Source organism: Terrapene carolina, unplaced genomic scaffold, assembly GCF_002925995.2.
Source record: "Terrapene carolina triunguis isolate 2854851 unplaced genomic scaffold, T_m_triunguis-2.0 Scaffold714, whole genome shotgun sequence".
In the NCBI taxonomy this organism is placed as follows: domain Eukaryota; kingdom Metazoa; phylum Chordata; order Testudines; family Emydidae; genus Terrapene; species Terrapene triunguis.
In genome coordinates this window covers 17,173,585-17,194,718 of record NW_020665065.1, presented here as the reverse complement: position 1 = coordinate 17,194,718, position 21,134 = coordinate 17,173,585, and the positions used below count along the sequence as shown (strand labels likewise).

Below are 21,134 nucleotides of genomic sequence, written 5' to 3'. Positions count from 1 at the left end.
GCCATTAAACTACCGCCATCTTAGTCAGCCTTTGCCACAGATCGCTGCCAGAACTCTGCGAAGAAACGGTCTCTCTCTGGGAGGCTGCATGTGCCTCTGTGCGGAGGAAACTCTTTCCCATGGGCTGACCCCAGCCCTGCCCTTTGCCCTTCCAGTTTTATCTCATTCCTGTCGTTTGGGAGCCGTCCTTATGGGAACAGGCCTTCGGCTGGGTCCTCATGCGCAAAGCTGGGCTTGTTCCTTCAGGAGCATGCAGCTTCAGAGCTGGACTGGAGCGATTCGTAAGCAGAGGCTCTAACGCAATCCTTCCAAGGCAGTTTTGCAATCTCAGGAGGACGCTGCTGACTAAGCCGGGCTCGGCCATGCAAATAAATCTCCTTCGCCCGCCTCTGCAAAATCCCGACTAACGGCCTAAGAACTGGCTCGGGCGGCTAGTAGCACTGATTTGCGAGCACAGACACGTTCCCACACAGCAAGCAACCCACAGACACCTCTCTGCACGGCGCCGGACACGCAAGGTGCATGGCTCCGCAAAATCCGGCACTGGTGCAACTCCGCTGTGGGCACACGGCTGCATGGGGGGCCTCACCCGAGCCGTGCAGAGGGGTGGGCAATGGATTCTCCATGCCCCCGGGCCTCTGTCCAGAACCCAAACTGTCTTGGCCTTTTCTCGTTTGGTCCGAAGAGTGAATCGCCAATGGGAGTCGCACCTCGGAGGTGTCTGACCACCCAGCTGGGCTGAGTGAGGCCCTCAATACACATGCAATGACCCCCGGCTAAGCTGGCAGCAACAACTGAACCTGGCACTTGTTTACATGGTGGGGTAATGCGCTCCGCAGGTGTGGTTTCCAAAGCACACTAACGCGCTGGGCATGAACTGGGCAGTGTAGACCCTGCTGCCGCACTGTAACGTAGTGCAGTTTGAAACAGCGCTGCATTAAAGCGCACCAGGCAACCTTTATCGCACACCAGCAGGGGCTCCATGGACCAATTAATGCGCAACCCCTCCGTGTGCTTTAGAAATCACACCCCATAAAGCGAATCACCCCGTGTGGACAAGGCAGAGATTTTGTCCTAGTAGAACCCCGTGGGCCGGGGGTGGGGTGATTTTTACTCATAGTTCTACCAGTACAATCCTTGTGTGGATGCAGTTAAACCAGTATAAAAGTGCTTTATACCAGGATAGCTTATACCCCTCCCCAGCTGGGACTAGCTGCATCCACACCAGTGCGGGGGTTGTACTGCTTTAACGAGCCAGGTTCAATCGAAGGGATACAGATTTTGGGTGTCGACAAGCCCCAAGTCTGTGGCGTGTGCCCCCCGTCCCCCTTCCCAGAGTGGGCAGCCCCCAGCGACTGCTTCCAGCTTGGATTCCAATGCCCAACGCACTCCGGGCAGATCAGCTTGTCTGCACGGCAGCGTTACCTGAGTTGGCGCTCAAGCGTGAGGCTGCTGTTAATTTGAGGTGGCCGGCCAGAGCGGGAGCATAGGGCAATATCGGAGTGAGCACAACTCATCAGCTGCGAACGGGACGCTCTGTAATGTGGACGCAGCTTAGCTCCACTCGAGCGCGGCTTGTCTTCCAGCGCCTCCCCAGAATTGCCCTGCGCCCATCTATCTATTCCCTGCATCTGGACCAGAAATCCCAGCTCAGTGGGAACTGGTTACATAGCTGCTGTTTATGCCTTTGAAAAGCTCCCTTAACACACATGCTTAACGTCAGCCAATATTTAAGTCCCATTGAAGGGAACGCCACGTGCTTTAATAAATCAGCTGACGAAGGGACGGTCTCTGCATTGCATCTAGAGGCTGTGTATTACCGTGTCGATTCTCCAAATGTCGTGCAAACGATCAAGTGAACCTGCGTGCTCCCTGCTCCACACAAGAGTGCACGTGCAATGGAACGTATTTTAAAAAAAACCCGCACATTTTATTAAAATCGCAGAATAAATTTTCCTGGAACCCAGGAGCAAACTCAATTCCATTGGGCTGTCGGCAGTTTTAATCTTAACAGCAATTTTGAGAGAAGGCAAAAGGCCTTTGATTTCCATCAATAAATATAAAAAAATATAATAAATTACATTAAAAAAAAAGTGAACACTGACAGACTAGCAAAGGGCGTCTAGCGAAACGCAAAGGCGCACAGGGTGGGGAGCGGAGTGGAAGAATAAATAGAGAGAAGGAAAATGGTTACATGACCTTGGGCACAGCTATCAACCGTCATCTGCAAAGCCGCTCCGCTCGCTACCAGAGGAATGTCAAATTTAAGGCACTGGCATCTGCCCTTCTCTTGTGGCACCGACAGGAGAAAAAAACTACTTCGCAGAAGGTTTTTGACACGGCCAGTTGCTTAAAAAGCAAACGCACTGGAGCGGCGTCTCAGTGCCCGGCAAAAGGAAATAGATCGAGCCAGGCTTCGGGTCACCCTGCACCTGGAAACTTGGTTGTTTTGAAGTTTAAACTGAATCATTTTATTTACTATAAATCTTCATCCTCTTATAAAGAGCAAAGGAAAAATCAATGTTGCTTTGTCACAGCAAAGTCCCGGCCTACCCTCTGCTTAGAAATGGAGGCCGTTCTGGAAAATCCACATACTCCTGCCAGTCAGGAGAGGGTCAGCACAGCAGGGAACGAAAGACAAGCGGAAGGAGCCCCGCTCTGCTTTGGCCGGCCCTGTGCAAGCAGCAGGCGGAGGAAGAGTTCGCCACGGCCCTCCTCTGCAAGCACAGAACCTGCCTGACATCCGGCCACGAGGCTGTGCGCAAGGCAGCTGGAGCGCTTTCCAAGGATGGCAGCTGGTGCCCCGGCCAAAGCCAAGGAGGGCGGTCCTTCCGAACAGGCTGCAGTCTAGCGCCTCCCCCTGGAGCCAGCTACCATCGCACAGCAGCGGTTGCACGCAAGAGATCACCCAATACTAATCATCATCATATCAGCAATAAATAAAACTAACCGCTGTGGAGGTATAATTGGTACAAGATGGCATGAGAGACTGGCTGACTCCGCTCTGGGCACTGCCATCCTGTCGGTCGGTGACCTCAGAGGCTCTTGGTTGGGGACGATGCCAAGCACACTTCAATTCTCCACTTCAAGTATTTCCCGGTTTGCACAGCCGCTGAGTATCGCTTTCTCTCCCGCAGCGATTCCTTCTCCACGCGGGTGGCGAGGCTGCCTGGGCTGGGGCCGGCTCCTGCTCAGATCGGGATGCCAACCATGCTCACCTGCTCCTTCAGCCCCAGCAGGCTATAGGCGATGCGTTTCTGGTGACCCGGCAGGCGCACCCCGATTTTCTTAATGTCACTGGGGAACAAAAAGGCAAAGGGGAATGTCAGCAGGGCCAGCCGCTACCACGATGCACGAATGCCAGGTGCGGGCGAGGGCCGCCCTTCCGGGCCGAGCTGGTTTGAACACAAGGGGAGAAGGACTCAGCCCGCATTTACCAAGCGGCCATGAAAGCTGGCCTAGCAGCCCGAGCGTGTGGGGCGTGGCCAAGGAAAGGGGGCGGGGCTGGAGTGCGGCTGTGCCCCTGCCATCCCTGTCTGGTGCATTACACCCCTGGCAGAGCTGAGAGCAGCCTTGAGGCTGCCCTAAACTACGCAGCAGATGGTGTTGAACTGGCTTCAGGACCAAGGAGCCACCTGCACCTCTTGTGACCACCACTGAGGACTGGCACCCACCCTGTGTCGTCACAATCTCCCCCTGCCCTTTCTTCTTCCCCGTCCCTCTCTCGTCTTCGCCTTCCTCCCCGACCCAGCCTGATCCTTCCCTTAGGACAACTGTCGATGGCCCGCTCCAAAGCTAGTGAAGCCAAGGGAAAGACTCCCAGGCTCCAGTGAGCTCTGAGGGAGGCCCCATGTTCCCAGCTGGAGCCTGGAGAATCTTTCTCATGCCCTGTCCTGACACTGCTTCCTTTTGGCAGCCCCAGTGCTTGAACAATAAGGGGAGGGCAGGCCAGCCTGTCTGTTAATGAGCCTCTCCCTTGTTTCCCTGTAAAGCCAGTTAATTACAGGGTGCGTGTTCAGATCGGCAGCACCTCTTGAGACATCGCTGAGCCACCTTGTGGGCTAGGGCAAGGCCAGTGGAGAAAACAGGCAGCTCCACACACCTCCACAGGGAATTAACAAGGGTAATTAGTCTCGTTCGGCTCCGCAGCATGTCTCCAGGCCCTTCACAAAGGAAGCTTTGTCCTCATTGGGGAACCCAGGTGGGCGGGCGTGGCTTTGCCAATGGTCACAGGCATGGTGGAGCCAGGAACCAGATCCAACCCCCACCCTGCCCAGTGCTATGCTCTAGCCACTAGACAATGCTGCCTCCCTACAGACATAGAGGGACAGGCCAGCTAGTCTGCCTTCCAGCCTTGGAAATAGCCAAACTCCGCAGCCCAGGAACACCGAGAGGCCCCAACAGAAATCCAGCGCCAGACTCAGCCCTTGTCCTGAACAGCTTAGGGTAGAAATGGAAACTGAGGCACCGGGGGGGGGGGGGGGGGGCCTTGCCCAGCAGGCTGGTGGCAGAATTGGTAATAGAGCCCAGATCTTCTGAGTGCCACTCTAGTGCCCTGGCCACTAGGCCACCCTGCCTCCTCTGCAAATTAGAGCAGGCACGCTGCAGGCAAAGGCTCCCCGGGCTGGGCGGCAGAGGAGACGCCCCTTGGGCCTAGCTGAGCCAGCTTTGTTTAGGGAACATGATGTTCTGCAGCTATCCCCGGATGCTCCCCCCCATCCCCGTCCCTGGGGCGTACAGAAAACATTCCCAGCCTGGTCCAGCAGCCAGCCAGCCCCGCTGTTTACACAGGCTATATTTATCCTACAGGGCTCGGGGTGTTGTTATTTCCTGGGGGATGAGGATTTGGAGGGGGGAGGAAAGGAAAAGAGGGCCCCCCCTCCTTCCAAGAGTGCCTGGGAGGGAGCAGGGGGGAGATTACAGCGCTTCTCCCTTCTGGGTGACTCTGAGCAGGGTCCCAGTGCGGAGAGGGACGCGGCTTCCCGCGGCTCTGCCAGGAACTCAGGACCTCAGGCTGTGGGGTTGGGAGCAGGGAAGGCAGAGGGGCAAAACTGAGCCCAAACCACCAACTCCAAGGAAAGAGAGAGCCCGAAGGGGGGCTCCATTCCCCCACCTCGGCCCCTGGTACCTCACCCGCGCCTGGCCCAGCCAGGACGGGGGCGACGCAGAGCGGGGAGGGGGCAGCGGTTAGCGCCATGCAGTGCCACACAGCAGCTCTGGGCTCAGCTCTCCGGGCCCGGCCTCCCTCTTCTGGGGCCAGCCGGAGCTGAGAGCGCTGGAGAAAGATGAAACTCCGGGGGCGGGGAGCTAGCACGTGCCCCCGCTGTCTGATCAGGGACAGCTGACGGGATCCTGCCCTCCTTGGGCAGAAAGCAGGTAGGGCTCGGGGGGAGGTAATGCCAGTCGTTGACAAGGGCAGGAGAATGACGCTGGCAGGGAACCAGAGGTACCACCAGGGGAAAAGGGACAGCTCGGCCCTGGAGATAAGAAGAACAGCTCAGTGGGCATCAGGCCCTACGTACCAGCCCAAGGGGGACTCCGGGGCCAGGCCCAGTGCTGCCCCCAGGTCAGAGCTCTCTCCCCCACACCCAGGACTCAGGCCAGTCCCGCTGGCTGGCAAGGATCAGCCTGACGGGGCTTTGAGAGCCAGGAAGTGATCAGACTCCTTTCCGAGTGCCACAGGCAGAGACAATCCAGCTCGCGGTAGGCGCCCGCTGCAGCCCAGCTAACCTGACCAGCGCTGGAATGCCCAGGACCCGCTCTGCCCTGGCAAGACACTAAGCAGCCAATTTGGGAAGCTGGTGCATGCATCCGCCCGCGGAGCCAGAGCCTGCCCCCAGTGAAGGACCGGGCCTGTGGTGAGCAAGCAGATCCGCACGGGTGCCCGGATCAGCCCCAGGCCCTGCCCTGGAAGCCCTCAGAGGCGGGGCCTGCCAGCGAGCGGCAAAGGCAGCGGAGGGGGGAGCGTGACTCACTCGTTGCTCATCTGCACCACTTTCTCGATGGCGTTGTAGCCGCCCGACAGGAAGTTCTCCGTGTACTGGTTCATCTTGATGGAGTCCAGCCACTCGGAGACGGTCCTGAAGGGAAGGCCCTCCGAGCCGCTGGTGCTGGGCAGGCGGATGGACACCCTGCGAGGACACAAAGCCCCCAGATGTTAGCATCCTGTTTCCCCTGGGCAGGGCAGCAGCTGGGCAGGGGTGGATTCCTCTGCCCAACACCCTGGGCAGTTATACCAAGGCGGGCAAGACATGGGGGCAGGTACCTGACAGGTCACTTCTCCTTCCTCCACGAGCCACACGGGTAAAGCACATCCCTTCCCCCAGCACCCCCTCTGCAGGGAGAGTCACACCTCCCATTCCCAAGGTAGAGGCATGCTTCCACCCCCCCCGCCACGCCTCCCTTTCATCTCAAAGGCATCAAATCCCAGGGCTTATGAGCGGACGGCACGCTCTAATGGACTGAGCACAGGGCCGGGAGCCAGGATCCCCGATGTTCTAACCCAGCACCACCACCAGCTCGCTGGGTGACCTTGGATAAAGAGCTTGAGCCGTGCCTCAGTTTCCCCATCTGTCAGAGGAAGATGGGGATAACAAATCCCCGGCGGCTGGGAGGGTTAATTGCATCGTGTCTGTAAAGGGCTGGGTCAGTGCAAAATGCTTTTTAATTATTGTTCATTGTTAGTTTGGTGGGGGCTCGCTGGGCCCAGCCGCTTCACAGCTTTCCCAGGGGCTCGGCTTCGAGGGGATCCCTGGGGGAGCAATGGGGGAGAGATGCCATGGGGGAGCCCTGGCTGCCTGCTTGCATGCTACAGTGGGAGGGTTCCAGCCCCTGCCAGTCTGTGCTCCCCGCGACCACGTCTGCTGCCCCATGGGCCTGCCCCAAGTCCAGCCTTGGCGCGGCCCTGTTGGCTCGAGGGCTGGGTTTGGCCCTGCGTCCCCTATATGTGGTCCAAGCCCTGCCCGCGGGCACCAGCCAGCTGGCAGCCCCTCCCGTTAGCACCACCTGGAATGCCCAGCGAGGATGCCCAGACCCCGAGGAGCCCGGGGCTTCACATCCCTGCAGCAGCCTCCTACCGGTGCCACACAGCACTCGGGGACGCTGGCACACTGCATCCAGCCCGCTCTTGCTTTCCCAGCTCCTGTTGCGGTGCCCACCCTCTGCAGGCCACGGCCCTGCAGAAACACCCTCCCCGATAGCCAGCGCTGCCTGGTCAGGCCCTTCTTCGATGGTACCAGCTGCACACGACTCAGTGTCTTGTCATCAGGAAGCAGAGGTGGCTCGGACCAGCGAACCCCCCCTCCACCCAGAGGAATCCCTGGCTGAGCCGGAACCAGGGCCCGGCGGGTGGGCTCCGGACCAGGGGCATGCGGAGAAGGCTGGTGGCCAGTTGCCTACCGGGGGTCGAAGTCCGCCAAGGTCTTGAGCGACTCGGGGGCCCGGATGAGCTTGTCGAGGATGCTGACGATGTCGTTGAACTTGGGCCGGCGGCTCCTCTCCTGCTGCCAGCACTGCATCATCAGCTGGTAGATGGCGGAGGGGCAGTCCATGGGGGCGGGCAGCCGGAAGCCTTCGTTGATGGCTTTCATGACCTGCCGAGGGAAGGCGACCGGAGGGTGAGGGACGTGGCCTGAGGATCAGAGGCACCCGCCTCCCACGCGCTGGCAAGGCGAACGCCGCTCGCTCTGGGCCATTCCTTGCAATCAAGGGGGTGGCCTCCCGGCTCGGCGTGTGCCTGGTGCTGCGGAGAGCTGCCCGGAGCCCACCCACGGCGTGTGGGGCAGGCGGGCGGGGAGCTCTCCCATAAATCCCTGGCTGGACAGGGAGCGTCTCCTTGTCTCCTGCTTTGAGAACGGACACGCAGGTCAGACCATCCCAGAGAGCCCCACGGGGGGGGGTCAGAGTGCCTCGTTCATCGCCCGCCGAGCAACCCAGGCTGTGCCCGGAGCGTGCACCAGGCTGGCAGCAATGGTACAGCCCGGGGGCTCTGCTCTGTAAGTGGGAGCCACGTGCTACTCATCGTGGGGGCTCAGGACAGCCCCTTGCCATGTTAACCACACCCACTCCAGATGCCCAAGGAGGCAGCACTGTGGCACTGCCAGGCTCACAGCAGTGCAGGCTTCCCCCGTGCTGCCCCGCAACCTGTTCCCCCCCCCCCCCGGCCCAAAAGAGGAGCTCGGTCTTCACGGCCCATTCGCTCCTTGGCCCCGCAACTGAGATTGCCGGCCACAGCGGTGGGCTTTGTCCTGTGGACACGTGTCCCCCCCCACAGTGCATGTCACATGGGCCACAAAGGGCCATCAGACGGAGCAGCGTTTCACAACCAAGCCAGGCTGGAGTCTGGCGCCTAGCCCGTCCTAGGCCTCTCGGATGTCCAAGCCCTTCCAGAAGGGTGAGGGATGGTGGAGAGACATGGACAGACAGACACTGTTTTATCCTTCCCCCAGGCCCCTTTGAGACGAGCCCGTTGCGTTGTCAGTGCCAGGGCAGCGGGCACAGCGAATAGCCGGCGCGTGGGGCCGGATCCCCACTCTAGGGACATGCAGCGGCCGTTCCCGGGGGGAGCCCGGCAGTCCATCCCCGTCAGGGCCGTTCAGACACAGGCAGGCCGGCTCTGCTGGCTGCACTCACCTCGTGGTTGGAGAGCTCCCAGTAGGGCCGCTCGCCGTAGGACATCACCTCCCACATGACGATGCCGTAGCTCCACACGTCGCTGGCCGAGGTAAACTTCCGGTAGGAGATGGCTTCCGGGGCTGTCCAGCGGATGGGGATCTTGCCGCCCTGCGAGAATCACACAGCCCAGGGATTGACACTGCTGCCTGCCTGCCCCGTCCCTGGCTGATGCCGAGGGAGGCTGCGGCCCCGGGGCTGCCTCCTGCGCCCACGACTGGCCATGCCGGAGCTCGCTGGACCCAGAGGGGGCTACGCAGGGGGCGGCACCAGCAGGGCCCAGACCAAGCCGGGCTCAGGCTCGAGGAGCAGGGCGGGCTCTCAGCATGGCCACGCTCCTTGCTGGGTGTGTGTGTGGGGGGAGAATTTCTCTGACATCCCATCAGCCCCAACCACCATGCCCACTTAGTGTAGGTCCTACGCCAACAACGGGGGGCAGGCACAGGCCACGGCTGCAGCCCCTCCCAGCCGGAAAGAGCTCAGCTGCCCCCAGCCCAGGGGTGTGTCCACCCACCGTGGCTGATGGAGCAGATTTCCGGGGCGGGGGGGAGGGGGGGCTCCCATTGTGATTGTGGGGGCTCTTCTACTTCCCTTCCCCCTCCCGAGAAGGGGACAGGATCAGCCCCACGCCCCGAGGTGGCGGGGGCAGGGTCACCTGCATTCCCCCGTGTCCACCAGCTGGGCCTTGTTCCCTGGGAGAGACAGAACAAACCCCTCTCGGCCAAGGGGAGCAGTGTAAGGGCAGGGGGGCGTTCTCCAAACTCCCGCTAGCACCAGGGACAGTCACACCGGGATCTGCCACGACAGTGCTGGCTCCAATCTCACTTTGTGCCCCCGTGTCCCATAGTCAACCCCACTGGTCTGCCCCTGCACGGAGGGACCCTGACATTTGAGTTCTGATTTACTGCTGCTGCCAATCCTTGGATCCTATCTCGTGTTACCCGCCCTCTCTCGCACTCTCTTGCAAGCCTAAGGTTGTCAGGGGAGCTGGCTGGGGGGCCTGAAGACTGGATGCGCAGGAGGGGCTGCAGTTTGGGATACAGGGGCATCAAAGGACCTAAATCAGGGAACAGGGCTGGAATAGCAGGAGGGGCTGCGGGCTGGGGTTGAGGGATGGATAGTGGCAGAGCTGTGTACCCAGAGATGCTGGGGCCCTTCCGCCCCAGAATAGCAGGGGGACTCAGTCTCCCCACCGCAGAAGACACCCGATGACCCTAGGGGAGCAGGGTAGTGCAGCCGACGAGCACTTACGCTGGTGGTGTACGTGGCCTCCGGATCATCCTCCAGGACGCGGGACAGGCCGAAGTCGGACACCTTGCAGACCAGCTGGCTGTTGACGAGGATGTTGCGGGCCGCCAGGTCCCGGTGCACGTAGTTCATGTTGGCCAGGTACTTCATGCCCGCGGCGATGCCCCGCAGCATGCCCACCAGCTGGATCATGCAGAACTCACCGTCCTTCTCCTGCGTGACGAGAAGAGAGGTGCTCAGGATGGTAAGGGGTTAAGCCAACCGCCTTCCCTGCATGCACTGTGCTCCTATCACCATCTCACAGTTTACATGGCTCCTTGAACCCAGAGCATGCCACAAACTATAGCGATGCCATGCAGCCAAAATGCAGCCACCTCTGGGGTGGAGGGTGGCTGCCCATCAGTGCACAGCACAACAGTGGAGGCAGAGGGGGTGAATCATGGACGCGGACACTGGCACAAATCCAAACTCAAAGAAAGGGCTGGGAGATCTTTAACACCCATGTGGAACCCCAGGAGTTATGGGCTTGACTCCCCTACAGGACACTGCATGTAAATCTATGGGCTTGACTGTCCTTTCACTGCACCTGCAAAGGATTGTGGGATATGGTGGTTTGTGGGTTGCTGAGCAAAAAATATTGAAGAACACTGGGTTAGACAGTCCGGCTCTTTTTCTTATTAAAGTCGTGGTAAAAAAAAGAGACATTTAAAGAGCCAATTCCCTTCCTCGTATTCCAGCTCACATGGTTCGGATCAGGAGCATTCTGACAACCCAACGGACTTTGCATCATTGATGCAGCTCCTTTACTTTGCATTTTGCTCAGCTCCAGACATGGCCCGTTTCGTCAGTTTCCCTTCCCATCTGGGATGCACTAGCCCAGGGCGGAGATGCCAGGGATGCAAAGGCTGTAGGGGAGAGTTCCATAGACTCTCATCCTCCCACATGCTTACGACTATTTCAGCTGAACTGAAAAAGCAAATAACGTTCACCCTGAGTCTTAAATCTTGGCGATTCCCTTCCTTGTTATTGGACAAAACCTAAATCCGAGGGCGTGGCCTGCAGTTCTTGACAACGTCCCTTTAAAAATGGGTGGGCCTGGCTAGGACTGAATTGTTCTTCTCCTCTCTCTGCTCATGAGCGAGGAACCTACCCGCAGGAACTTGTCCAGGGCTCCGTTCTCCATGTACTCAGTGATGATCATGAACGGTTTGTCTGAAAAGAGAAGGGTAAATCACGAGACGTCCTGGGAGAGCTCCCTCCCCCAGACCCCAGCACCGCCTGGCGACAGCCCGCGGGCGTTTGTGCACGCAGAGCAGGAAGGGGAGCTGGGTGCTGGTCATGGGGCGGAGAGGTGGCTGGAACAGCCTCCCAGGGGAACAAGCCCAGATAAGGTGATCAAGATTCCGCCGAGCATGGGCGTCATCTGCGCTGATGGGCACCTGGCAGGGAACATGACTGGGAAAGGGTCACGCTTGTGGGAGGGGTCTACTCCCGTGTGTCTATAGCCAAGCCCTGCCAAGCCGGCCGCCACATTCTGCTTCCAGCAGTTGTTCTGGTGTAACCCCAGGATTCTGGTACCTTTCGGTAGGAATGATCCTGGTCAAAGTCCTGCAGTGAGGGGCGAGGGGATTTTTTGAACAGCGACTTTCCCTGAGTCACCCCCAGCACAAACCTTGCCATTTTTGCAGCTGAATCAGCGCTCTTGGCAGGAAAAACAACTGGTTGTCAGGTGAGAAGGGACCATGGGGGGGGGGCCTATGGGATGGGGGGATGCTTACACTTGGAGACGACGCCCTCCAGCCGGATGATGTTGTGGTGGCAGAATTGGCCCATGATACTGGCCTCGCTCAAGAAGTCGATGCGCTGCTTCTCCGTGTAGCCAACCTTCAAGGTCTTGATTGCCACCGGGATGTCCTTCTTCCCGTGTTTCAGTGTCCCCTTGTAAACTTCCCCGAACTCGCCTGGCAGGAGGAAAGGAGGAAGAGGGTGACCCTCCTGAGGGTACTGGAGACCTGGGCATGTCCACCGCTGTGCGATGCAAAGGCCCGTCTGTCTCTTCTCTGGATGGAAAACCCCTTCAACTACTGGCTGCACCAGGAGGCCGTATCCCTCCTACCCCAATCACAGCCTGCTTGAGGAAGGCGGGCCCCACCTGCACCAGCCACTCGCAGCAGGAAGAGGGAGCGACCTACCTGCACCAATCACCTTCTGCCGGGTGATGCACGAGGGGTGAATCTCAGTTGTAAATTTCAGCACCGCCTGGTTGGGGTCTTCGTAGGTGTGGGGGTCCACGTAGGTCTTCAGGGGCTTCAGCTGTTCTGTGGGGCGGAGGGAGGGAGGGGAACACATGGAAGCAGGCATGAGGTTGGGGCTCAGGACCCCAGCGAGATCTCATCCTACTGAAAGTACAGTTCAACACATGGCCGTTTGAAGCCCAGCTGCCCCGGCGTGCTCAGCCCAACACCCGTTTCCTCCCCCTGCTGCAGGCAGGGACTCCGCCGACATCAGGCTGGCCGTGGGGGGCGGGGTCACCCTTGAGCCCGCACAGACATTTATGGGTCACACTCCGGGTTCCTGTTCACTCACTGGGCTTGGCTGTAGCCCCAGGGCTCCAAGGGCCCCGCAGCCGAGCTACACCCTGCACAACCACCACCGGGGACCCACGCTAGGGCCGTTCTTCAGCAGCGGGCTGTGGGGCCAGCAGGCCGCTCACAGGGGGCCGGGGCTTGTAGGGTCACATTCTGCCCAGCCCCTGCATGGTCAGGTGAGGAAAGACACACGGACTGTGCTGGGTCTGCGCACCACCTTGCGGGGGAAGCGCTGTCCCTGCCTCCAGGGGTACAGGGGCCCTGTCTCCATGCTCCCGGCCCCAGCTGAGCACAGAGCTGGGATCTGCCACACTCGTCTCTAAGGGGCACATGCTCCCTGCCAGACTCCCCGGCGCCTGTCCGACCCAGCTCCCGCTGGAGTCTCTCACTCACCAGACTTGGAGAAGTAAACGTCCTCAGACGACTGACGGGCCCGTGAGCGCCTTCTCCTACAACAACAAGGAGGGTTAGGCCTGGAGACGCTCCCCACTGCATCCCGAATCACATGGCCAGCAGCCTCCCCATGAGAGAACATGCCAGACAAGCTCATCTCCCCCACATCCTTCTTTGCTGTCCTAAAGACTCCCCAGATCGATCCAGCCCCCCGCCTTGCCTCTTAATATGGGGGAACAGATCCCGGGGGGTCCTGCACTCAGTCCTTCCTTGGGCAAAGCCCCCAGTGACGCCCAGGCTGGGTAACCAGTGAGTAAGGGACTGAGGGCCTAGTGGAAACAGACTAGTCTGTTTCACTTCTGTCTCTGGTCAGTTTCACATCCGGGCTCTCCTGCCATGGTGTCTGGGTTGCAAGAGGTCGGTTCCTCAAGCAAACATTTCGGTTGCTCTTACACAGCCTAAGCTGGACCCAAGCCGGCCCATGTACATCTCAGCAGCCAATGCCAGGTCAGCAGCAGGAATCACATGATAACAGACGCCTGGGCTGGCAGCAAGGCACAGGTTAGCTGCCTGCAATACTGCCCCCTCCACACCTCCAGGCCAGTGGGCGCATTGGCTGTGAGGGAAGGGAGGTCCAATGGGGAAGGGACAGGCAGCCACTCCTGGGCTATGGACGCCCTAATGACAAAGGGGGGGGGGGGGAATCCAAATACCTTCGGTGAAGGTAGAGGGCGACAGCTACCACGACCAGTATCAAAATGATCCCAGTGATAGAGCCGCCGACCGCGGCCGCCGTGTTCGTGCTCTGGGAGCCTGCAGGAGGAAGGAAAGACGGTGAAGGAAGCCACGGGGAAACTAACCACACATTCCCAGCATGGCTCCTTACTGGCCGGGCTCTGCCCAGGCCTCTCCAAGGGTGGTGGGTGGTAGTGGGGAGTCCCTTGGCACCTGAGATTTAGCAACGTCCAGGCAGAGAGAGCGCTCGCTCCCTCTGTCGCTCTCGGCTCCCTTCATTCTGATCTCTGCCCTGCACTGAGGGTCGGTAAGTTTCGAAGGTGGGGCGCAAGGAGAGGCAGAGTTGGAAGCCACGGGTGGCAAGTGATCAGAGCTGGGGACTCAGAGACAGGACACTTGAGTTCTATTCCCATAGACTCTGCCATTGACTCGCTCCGTGGCCAGGGGCAAGTCACTTCTCCTCCCCGTGCCTCAGTTTCCCCAGCTGGGAAATGGTGGTAGTAACAGTGGGAACTGCCCCTCCCTCACATACTCACCCTCAGCACGCGTCTCAAACTCATACTCCATGCTGTAGGCCCCCTGGCCTTCTTGTGTCAGGGCCTGGACCCGCACCAAGTACTTGGTGCCCGGTGTGAGCTTGGAGAGGGTCACCGAGTTCCCTTCGGAGCGCAGGACCGAGTAGCTGTTCTCATCCATCTTCAGAAAGCAAAACACACAACCCCCACCACAAAGATCAGCAGCCTCGCGGGACCAGGCAGCGCCCCAGAGCCCAGCCGGGGACGGGACAGGGGCGAGCCAGTAACAGCATCAGCCTGGCTCAAGGATCAGTGGCTGAGGCCAAGCCAGTGAGGACAATCTGGCTTCACTACCAGGCCCCCGCAGTGACCTGATGTCCCTCTGAGTATTCCTGGAGGCCACTCCAACAGCTTGATTCATGCTGTGGCTTGTGCATCCAAGCCAGGCCCTGCCCTTCCAACTGGCTCCACGGGCAGAACCACTAGGAAGCTGTGGTTCCCTCTCCCTTCCCTCCCTTCCCTCCAAGCCCAGAGGGCGTGACTAGCTCGGAAAGTGAACGGCCAGCGCTACCTTCTTGCTGTAGGTGACTTCGTACTTCCAGACGCGGCTCTGCTGCCGGGGCTGGACGGTCCAGGAGATGCTCAGGCTGGTTTCAGTCTGGCTGTCCAAATTCACCGATGTCACCCGGGGAGGCTCTGGCCAATGGAGAAGAAGGCGACGGTCAGGTGGGTGCTAGGAGGCGTGAAGCCATCACCTCAATCATCGGGTGCAAGGATGCCGGGCCCAGACAGAGCTGCCCATACACCGGCATGGCCGGTCCAAACATCTAACTACGCAGCAGTGCGTCTGCTTTGCCATACTCACCAGCGGATGGTCTCCTCTGCTGCACAGGTGACTTCAGCTGCTTTACCACACCCCATCTAACCCCTTCTCTGATGCCGGCTGAGCCCCATCAAACCCCATACCTGACATTCACGGCTTTCCCATATTAACCAGTGCACCTCCGTCATCTGTATATAAATCACCCCCCCCCCCCCGCAAACCGAATGTAACAGGCATGTTGATACAAGCCCACCAGTTATATATACCGACCACCCCTTACCTGTCTGGTTGACGCTGATGCTTGCAGTGCCATAGCTGCGGCTGGGGCCATAGGCGGACACCCCGTTCCTGGCCTCCACGGTGAAGGTGTAATTAACATGCGGCTCCAGGTCGCTGACGGTCAGAGACGTCCTGGTCAGCCCCTGGGGCTGGTCCGAGTAGCGGATGCTGCTGTCACAGGGCCGACACTCCCCCGACTCCGGCCAGCACTGCTCACACGTGATGCTGTAGGTGATGTCCTTACGGCCCCCCGTGTCGCGGGGCGGGGACCAGCGCAGCTGCACCTTGGCGCCCAAGCCGACGGCCATGACGTTGTGGGGGGCAGAAGGGGGACCTGGATGGGGGAGGGGAAAGGTCATGGGTCATGGTGCCAAGGGCATTTCCTTTTGGGGGCAGGGTAAAGAGAGCACATGGCTCCCAGCGCTGGAGTGACGAGCTTGGAGCTTCTGGAACTGGAGGAGGGAGACCCAACCGACATGCCCCATCCCCAGCCCCGGGGAACAGCAGCCAGATCCATCCCCCGTGGCTGCCCCCGCCAATATATTCCCTGTTTGAATGACGTCACTACAGGAAGTGCCGCCCTCAAAGGCGCGGGACGTTTCACTGGGCATGAGGGGCGGGACTTCCTGTCATTTGGGGTGTTCCCCTGGTGGGCGATGAGACTGAGTTCATCCCAGCTCTCAGGGGTGGCGCTCACTGGGCTGGTGTGACCCGGGGTCGAGACTGGGCTGTCTCATACCCAGCCTGCCGATTCACAGCCTCTTGAGGATGAGCGGGAGGAGCTTTATGTGGGCTACGTGAGAGAGTTGAGGGGCGGGCGGTCTGGCTCTTAGAGCTGGGGACTGGGAAGCAGGATTCCTGGGTTCTAGTCCCAACTCTGCCACTCGCTCACTGTGTGACAATGGGCAAGTCACTCGACCGCTCTGTGCCTCAGTTTCCCCACTTATAAAACACCGGGGAGCCCTTACCCACCTCCCACGCTGAAAGCACTAATGCTCACAAAGCGCTCTGAGATCCTCAGGGGTCAGTACTATTCTAGATGAGCAGAGGGTTACTATCACAGGTCAGGAAAATGGAGCAGGCTCTGACCTGTCCTGGGGGCAGCTGGGGTGGGAACGTGGGTGAGAACAGCGGAGGTTTGTCACCACAGCAGGGTCTCATACTTACGGGTGCAGGGAAAAGACACTGGATCCTCTGCCGCCCGGAAATAGCCTTCCTCACATGGGCACGAGGTGGAACCTTCAGGAGAGGAGAGCGTGTGGGGGGGACACTTGGAGCAGGCATCACCGGAGATGTCCGGCTTGAAGGACCCAGCAGGGCAGGCTGCGAGGGGAGAGCAGGGCACAGGTTAAGCAACAGGGGCACTCATGGGGGTAAAACCCATTCACGGCCCTGAACGTGCAGCAGCTCCCGCGGAGCCTCCCCAGAGCCTGGCCTGACCCCCTGCGACCCAGGAGAAAGCAGGAGATGCAAAGTGATGGAGGAGACACAGGAGGGGCTGCGAGAGGAGATGGTGACCAGTGGGTCTGCAGATCCCGGGGATAGCTCCTCAGACAGCCTAAGAACCAGGACGCTGGGAGGGGGTGTTGCAGTGAGGGGGAAGGAAGCACTGTGGGGCACTACCATGGATTTGCACAGCCTCCAATGCTGGCCCCCCAAGGCATGTGGATGGGGTTGTATGTTTCCAGGCGGGGGCGGGGTTGGGGGCTTCCTTTCTAAAAGTAACTGACAGCCATGATGTAAGCGTGGAGACCAGTTGGGGTGGGGGACAGGGCTGGACTTTCCGAGGCCTGGGGTAGGTTTAGCTTTCGGTGCTAACCTCCCCCCTCCAGGGGCAGCTCTGCAGCCTCAACTCCTGCTCCCCTCAGTCCCGGCTCCGGCTCCCACAAGGCAGACGGGGGAGATCCCCCCTCTGTGCCTGCCCAGCCTCCCCTCCGGTATTATTAAAGGGACAGGCCGACAGAGTTTCCAATCCAAGACCAGCACCTTCCTCCCCCAACCTGGCACTTCAAACTTCCCTCTTCCAGTCCTGCAGCCAAGCCCGGGACGGGGGACTGCTCAGGGCGCCCACCTGAATGAGCAGCCGCTGACTGATGTGAGGATCTCGCTCTCCCGAGGAGCTTAGCTCGCTCCCTCTGCAGCCCCCAGCGTAGGAACGGATCCCAGATACATGCAGCGAGAGGACAGCGCTTAGGCCGTCGGCTCTTCGGGGCGGGGCAGTATCTTCACATTTGCACAGAATCTAGCATGATGGGCCCCCACTGTCTGCTTGGGGTCTTGACCGTAATGCCAACCAATCATCATCACGCTACAGCGAACAAGCCCCTGGCTCAGTCTGTCTGAACTCCCCTTCAGAGTCCTTCCTCCCACAGGGATGAGAAAACTTTATCGAAATGCAGGAGAATGTGGCTGACAAACCACAGAAATTGGCCAGGGGGAATCAGGGGCAGATATGGAGCCTCAAATTAATTTTCACTCGGTTTTGGGAGGTAACACAGTCCTCGTCCACACACTGATTTTATCCTGCTTTAACCCTGCCAGTTAGAAGGGGTGACTTTTTACCACTATGGTTATACCAGTACAACCCCCCGTGTGCACACAGTTGTACCAGCACAGAGGTGCCTTGTACTGGTGTGCCTTTCCCCCCTTCCCTACAGCTATACCAGGCTACAGCACCTTTCTACCATTATGGCCACGCACACAAGGGGGTGGTACCGCTGTAACTAGACCAGTTCCAAACAGATACAGTTAAAGTGTCACAAGAACTGTGTAGACAAGGCCTTATCTCAAGGTGATGGGGCCCCATCGGACAACAAAGGGCTAAGCCCCCCCGATTGTTTGCAGACTCAGTTAGTTTTTTTTCTTTGGTATCTTTAAACAAAGAGAGTAGCAGGGGTGGGGGGGGAGCCTGACTCATTCCCCATCTGATCTGGGTTTTCCACAGGAACCCAATTTCCGCCTCCTCACCCCACCCTAGGCTGTGGGGGTTGCTTCCTCCACTGTTCCGAAGAGGAAGCTGTTTCGGAAGCCACACGGCGGCGTGGCTTTTCAGGAAGGCCCTTTCCTCCGCTCTGCCCGGGGCAGTGACGCTGGGCACTGATTCCCCCTCTCGATTGTCGTGTTTCTTTAATAAAAACACAAAGATCTCGACCAAATGGTCAGACGGCCCTGGCCCCAGCGCCCATCTGCAGGCAGCTAAGCAAACAAGGGGCCTGTGGGCCTGCCCAGTGGTGCTGTGCCTGCAGTAGTGGAGGGTTATGGGGAAGGGGTGTTGTAGATGTTCACAAGCCCCTTCCCTCACAGCAGCTAAGTACCCCTCCAGCCCTAATGTTAGGAAAGTTTTCCCTCCTTACTGCCTCTTTTCCTGGGCTGTTAAAGAAAAAAAACAACACTTCTCCCAAAGCGAGGCTGCCCCGATTTCATGTGTGGTCTCCGCTTGCCCTGCTTGGTGGCTTTGGCTGCACCTTGAAACAATAGGGCACTGGTGCCCAGAGAATGGCTTCCTTCCCCCAGCAGGGGAGGAGTGGGAGGGGGCAGGAGGGACCCTGGGCCTCTCTGGAGCAATCAGACTTATAGGAATTAACTTCCAACTATTAAACACTGATGATAGATAGATAGATAGATAGATAGATAGATAGATAGATAGATAGGGGGAGTGTATGGGGACAGATTACAGATAGACAGACAGTCAGACACATAGATGCAGAATGCAGGGTCTGACTCGCTCAGACCCCTGCGAGCTGCCCAGGGTACGGACTCCTCCTTGTGTTCCCTGGACGGAAGGAGGGGGTGAAGCTTTCATGGAGGGGGGGTGAGGACTCTGGCAGCAGGAGGAGAGGCTAAGAATATCTGTGTTTATTCCTAGAGATAAACTCCTTTGTTTCCTGCTCGCTGGGCTCCCTTTCACAGAGGCCAGCAGGCTCCAGCGCTGCTCCCGGAGGTCAGAGAATCGCTCTGCACAAAGGGCAAATTCCATTCTCCATCCCCGCCCCCCATCTTTGGCAGGAAGCGCCTCCATCCGACCAGGGAGAGATCACAGGGGCAGCTCACAGGCACGTGGCAAGTGGCCAGGGGAGCAAGGTGCTCGCTGGCCTGCCCGGAGGGCGAGGAAGCCAGTCAGGTTGGGAGCCACTGCCGGGATGTGCGGCCCTGCCAGTGGCACCGACTGGCCGGTCCCTCCCTCCCTGCCCCCAGGGCACGCCGCAGGCACTCAGCCCCTACGGGCCTGGGGGCAGAATCAGACAGACAGTGACGGGTGCAAAGCACACAGACCGTCCTCACACTCGCCACGCAATGCCAGAAACGACGCCCCATTTTAAGTCCAGCTTCCATAGAGGGCCTCCAGGAACTGAGGCTCCTTGAGGGTTCGTGGTCCCACAGCAGCTGGGGCCCGTCCTACCCAACCTTTGGGGTAGCCCCCATAACATTCTGTCCTTCCTCAGGACCCAGAGCCCCAGGCAACTGCTGTGAGTTGGTTAGGAGGGTGGGTGAGATTTGTGTGGAACTGTTACTTCCTGGTCACCCACGCTCTGCCCATCTGAAAGCCTCCTGGGCTCACAGGCAAAGCGCTAGTGAACCCAGCTGCCATCGTTCCTACAGGGGTGTGTGTGGCCCATAGAGATTACAGGTCCCAACATGCAATGCTCCACCCACCGCCAAACAAAGGGGCAGCCTGGGGGACGCCAGCTTCTATCGTGCAGTGCTCCACTGTGATACCGGCGGAGCTGCACCGGTGGGCAGCCATCCTGCACTGCACGCTGGGGCCTGGAGTGTCTGCAGGCTGCGCCACTGGGCTCAAACGAAGGGGCAGCCGCGCTCTGGGTGCTGGATTTCTGTGAGCCGCACCTGGGCCTCGCAGTTAGGACTCCCTCCGCCCCAGGCAGCAGGGGACCCCCAAAAGGCCAAGGACACCCACTGCAGGGCCTGTCAATTAAGCACGTCTGACTCCCCGCCAGAGACAGCGGGAAGAGCGGGGCCTGCCTGGGACAAAGGGAGGCGTCAGCCCGCACGGGTCACAGTCCCAAAGGGCCGTCTGACTTAATGAGGGAGACCATCAGCAGGCGGGGTCCCTGTCCCGTCCCCCCCCCACACACACACACACACTTCTGCAGACACAATGCCTCCATTCAGCCAGCATAGAGAGCTAGTGTCTGCACTGGGGAGGGGGTGCAAACCCTTAGCAAGTCTTGTTTTCCCAGGACGATGGGGGGTGGCGGATGGGCTGGGGGGAGGGAGGGGAAGACACAAGCAAGGCATGAGAGGAAGACGGATGGAGTGTGGCTGACAAACAAGAACGTGGGGGAGGGGGAAGCAGGCACCATGCTGCCCAGGAGATGAGGGGAGACATCTGTCAATGCCAAAGGGTCGGGGGCTCGAGCGGGTGGCACCGGCCTGGCACGGGACATGCCCTGGGGAATGCTAGTGCAACTACACTCTGCACATGTGCTTTGGCACCCGGGCACTCTCCGCTGGGCCTCGCTGTGCAGCTGGCACCTGGCTACCAGGGCACTGGGGCACGCAGACTCGGGGGCGTGGGGGGCAGGATGAATGAAGGCATGTGCATTGCCAGGGGGAGCACCGCAGGGCCCTGCCCTAAAGCTTCTCTCAGCGGGCCGGGGAACGGAAAGGGGGCACTATGCATATCCCTTTGCGCAGCTGATGAAGAAAGAATGAGGAGGAGCGGAAGGGAGCAGAGCCCCACCCGATGTCAGCATGGGGCGGTTTGGGTCTTGGCTGAGGACAGCTCCCGTGGCCCGCCCCATCCCACCCCAGGGAGCCCACCCGGGAGCTGCCGCTCGCTCCCCTCATGTACCAGCTGGAGGCAGAGGGGACTGGAGGGCAGCAAGGATGCTGTCACCATGGCGACCCGCTGGGCCTACGCCA

General features: G+C 59.5%; 1 protein-coding gene across 1 annotated transcript in view; it reads right to left on the bottom strand.

Moving 5' to 3' along the window:
- Nucleotides 1–1,926: 1,926 nt before the first annotated feature.
- EPHA2 (EPH receptor A2) overlaps nucleotides 1,927–21,134 on the bottom strand; it is a 31,439-nt gene continuing 12,231 nt past the window's right edge. Inside the window, exons 4-17 of the mRNA XM_026660113.1 lie at nucleotides 16,419–16,574; nucleotides 15,253–15,585; nucleotides 14,721–14,845; nucleotides 14,171–14,330; nucleotides 13,613–13,712; nucleotides 12,900–12,955; nucleotides 12,111–12,236; nucleotides 11,697–11,879; nucleotides 11,069–11,130; nucleotides 9,922–10,131; nucleotides 8,632–8,781; nucleotides 7,399–7,592; nucleotides 5,976–6,131; nucleotides 1,927–3,297 (exon numbers count right to left, since the gene is read on the bottom strand). Coding sequence (XP_026515898.1) covers nucleotides 3,192–3,297; nucleotides 5,976–6,131; nucleotides 7,399–7,592; nucleotides 8,632–8,781; nucleotides 9,922–10,131; nucleotides 11,069–11,130; nucleotides 11,697–11,879; nucleotides 12,111–12,236; nucleotides 12,900–12,955; nucleotides 13,613–13,712; nucleotides 14,171–14,330; nucleotides 14,721–14,845; nucleotides 15,253–15,585; nucleotides 16,419–16,574 — 2,117 coding nt within the window. The 3' untranslated portion in view covers nucleotides 1,927–3,191. The remainder of the gene's footprint in view (nucleotides 3,298–5,975; nucleotides 6,132–7,398; nucleotides 7,593–8,631; nucleotides 8,782–9,921; nucleotides 10,132–11,068; nucleotides 11,131–11,696; nucleotides 11,880–12,110; nucleotides 12,237–12,899; nucleotides 12,956–13,612; nucleotides 13,713–14,170; nucleotides 14,331–14,720; nucleotides 14,846–15,252; nucleotides 15,586–16,418; nucleotides 16,575–21,134) is intronic.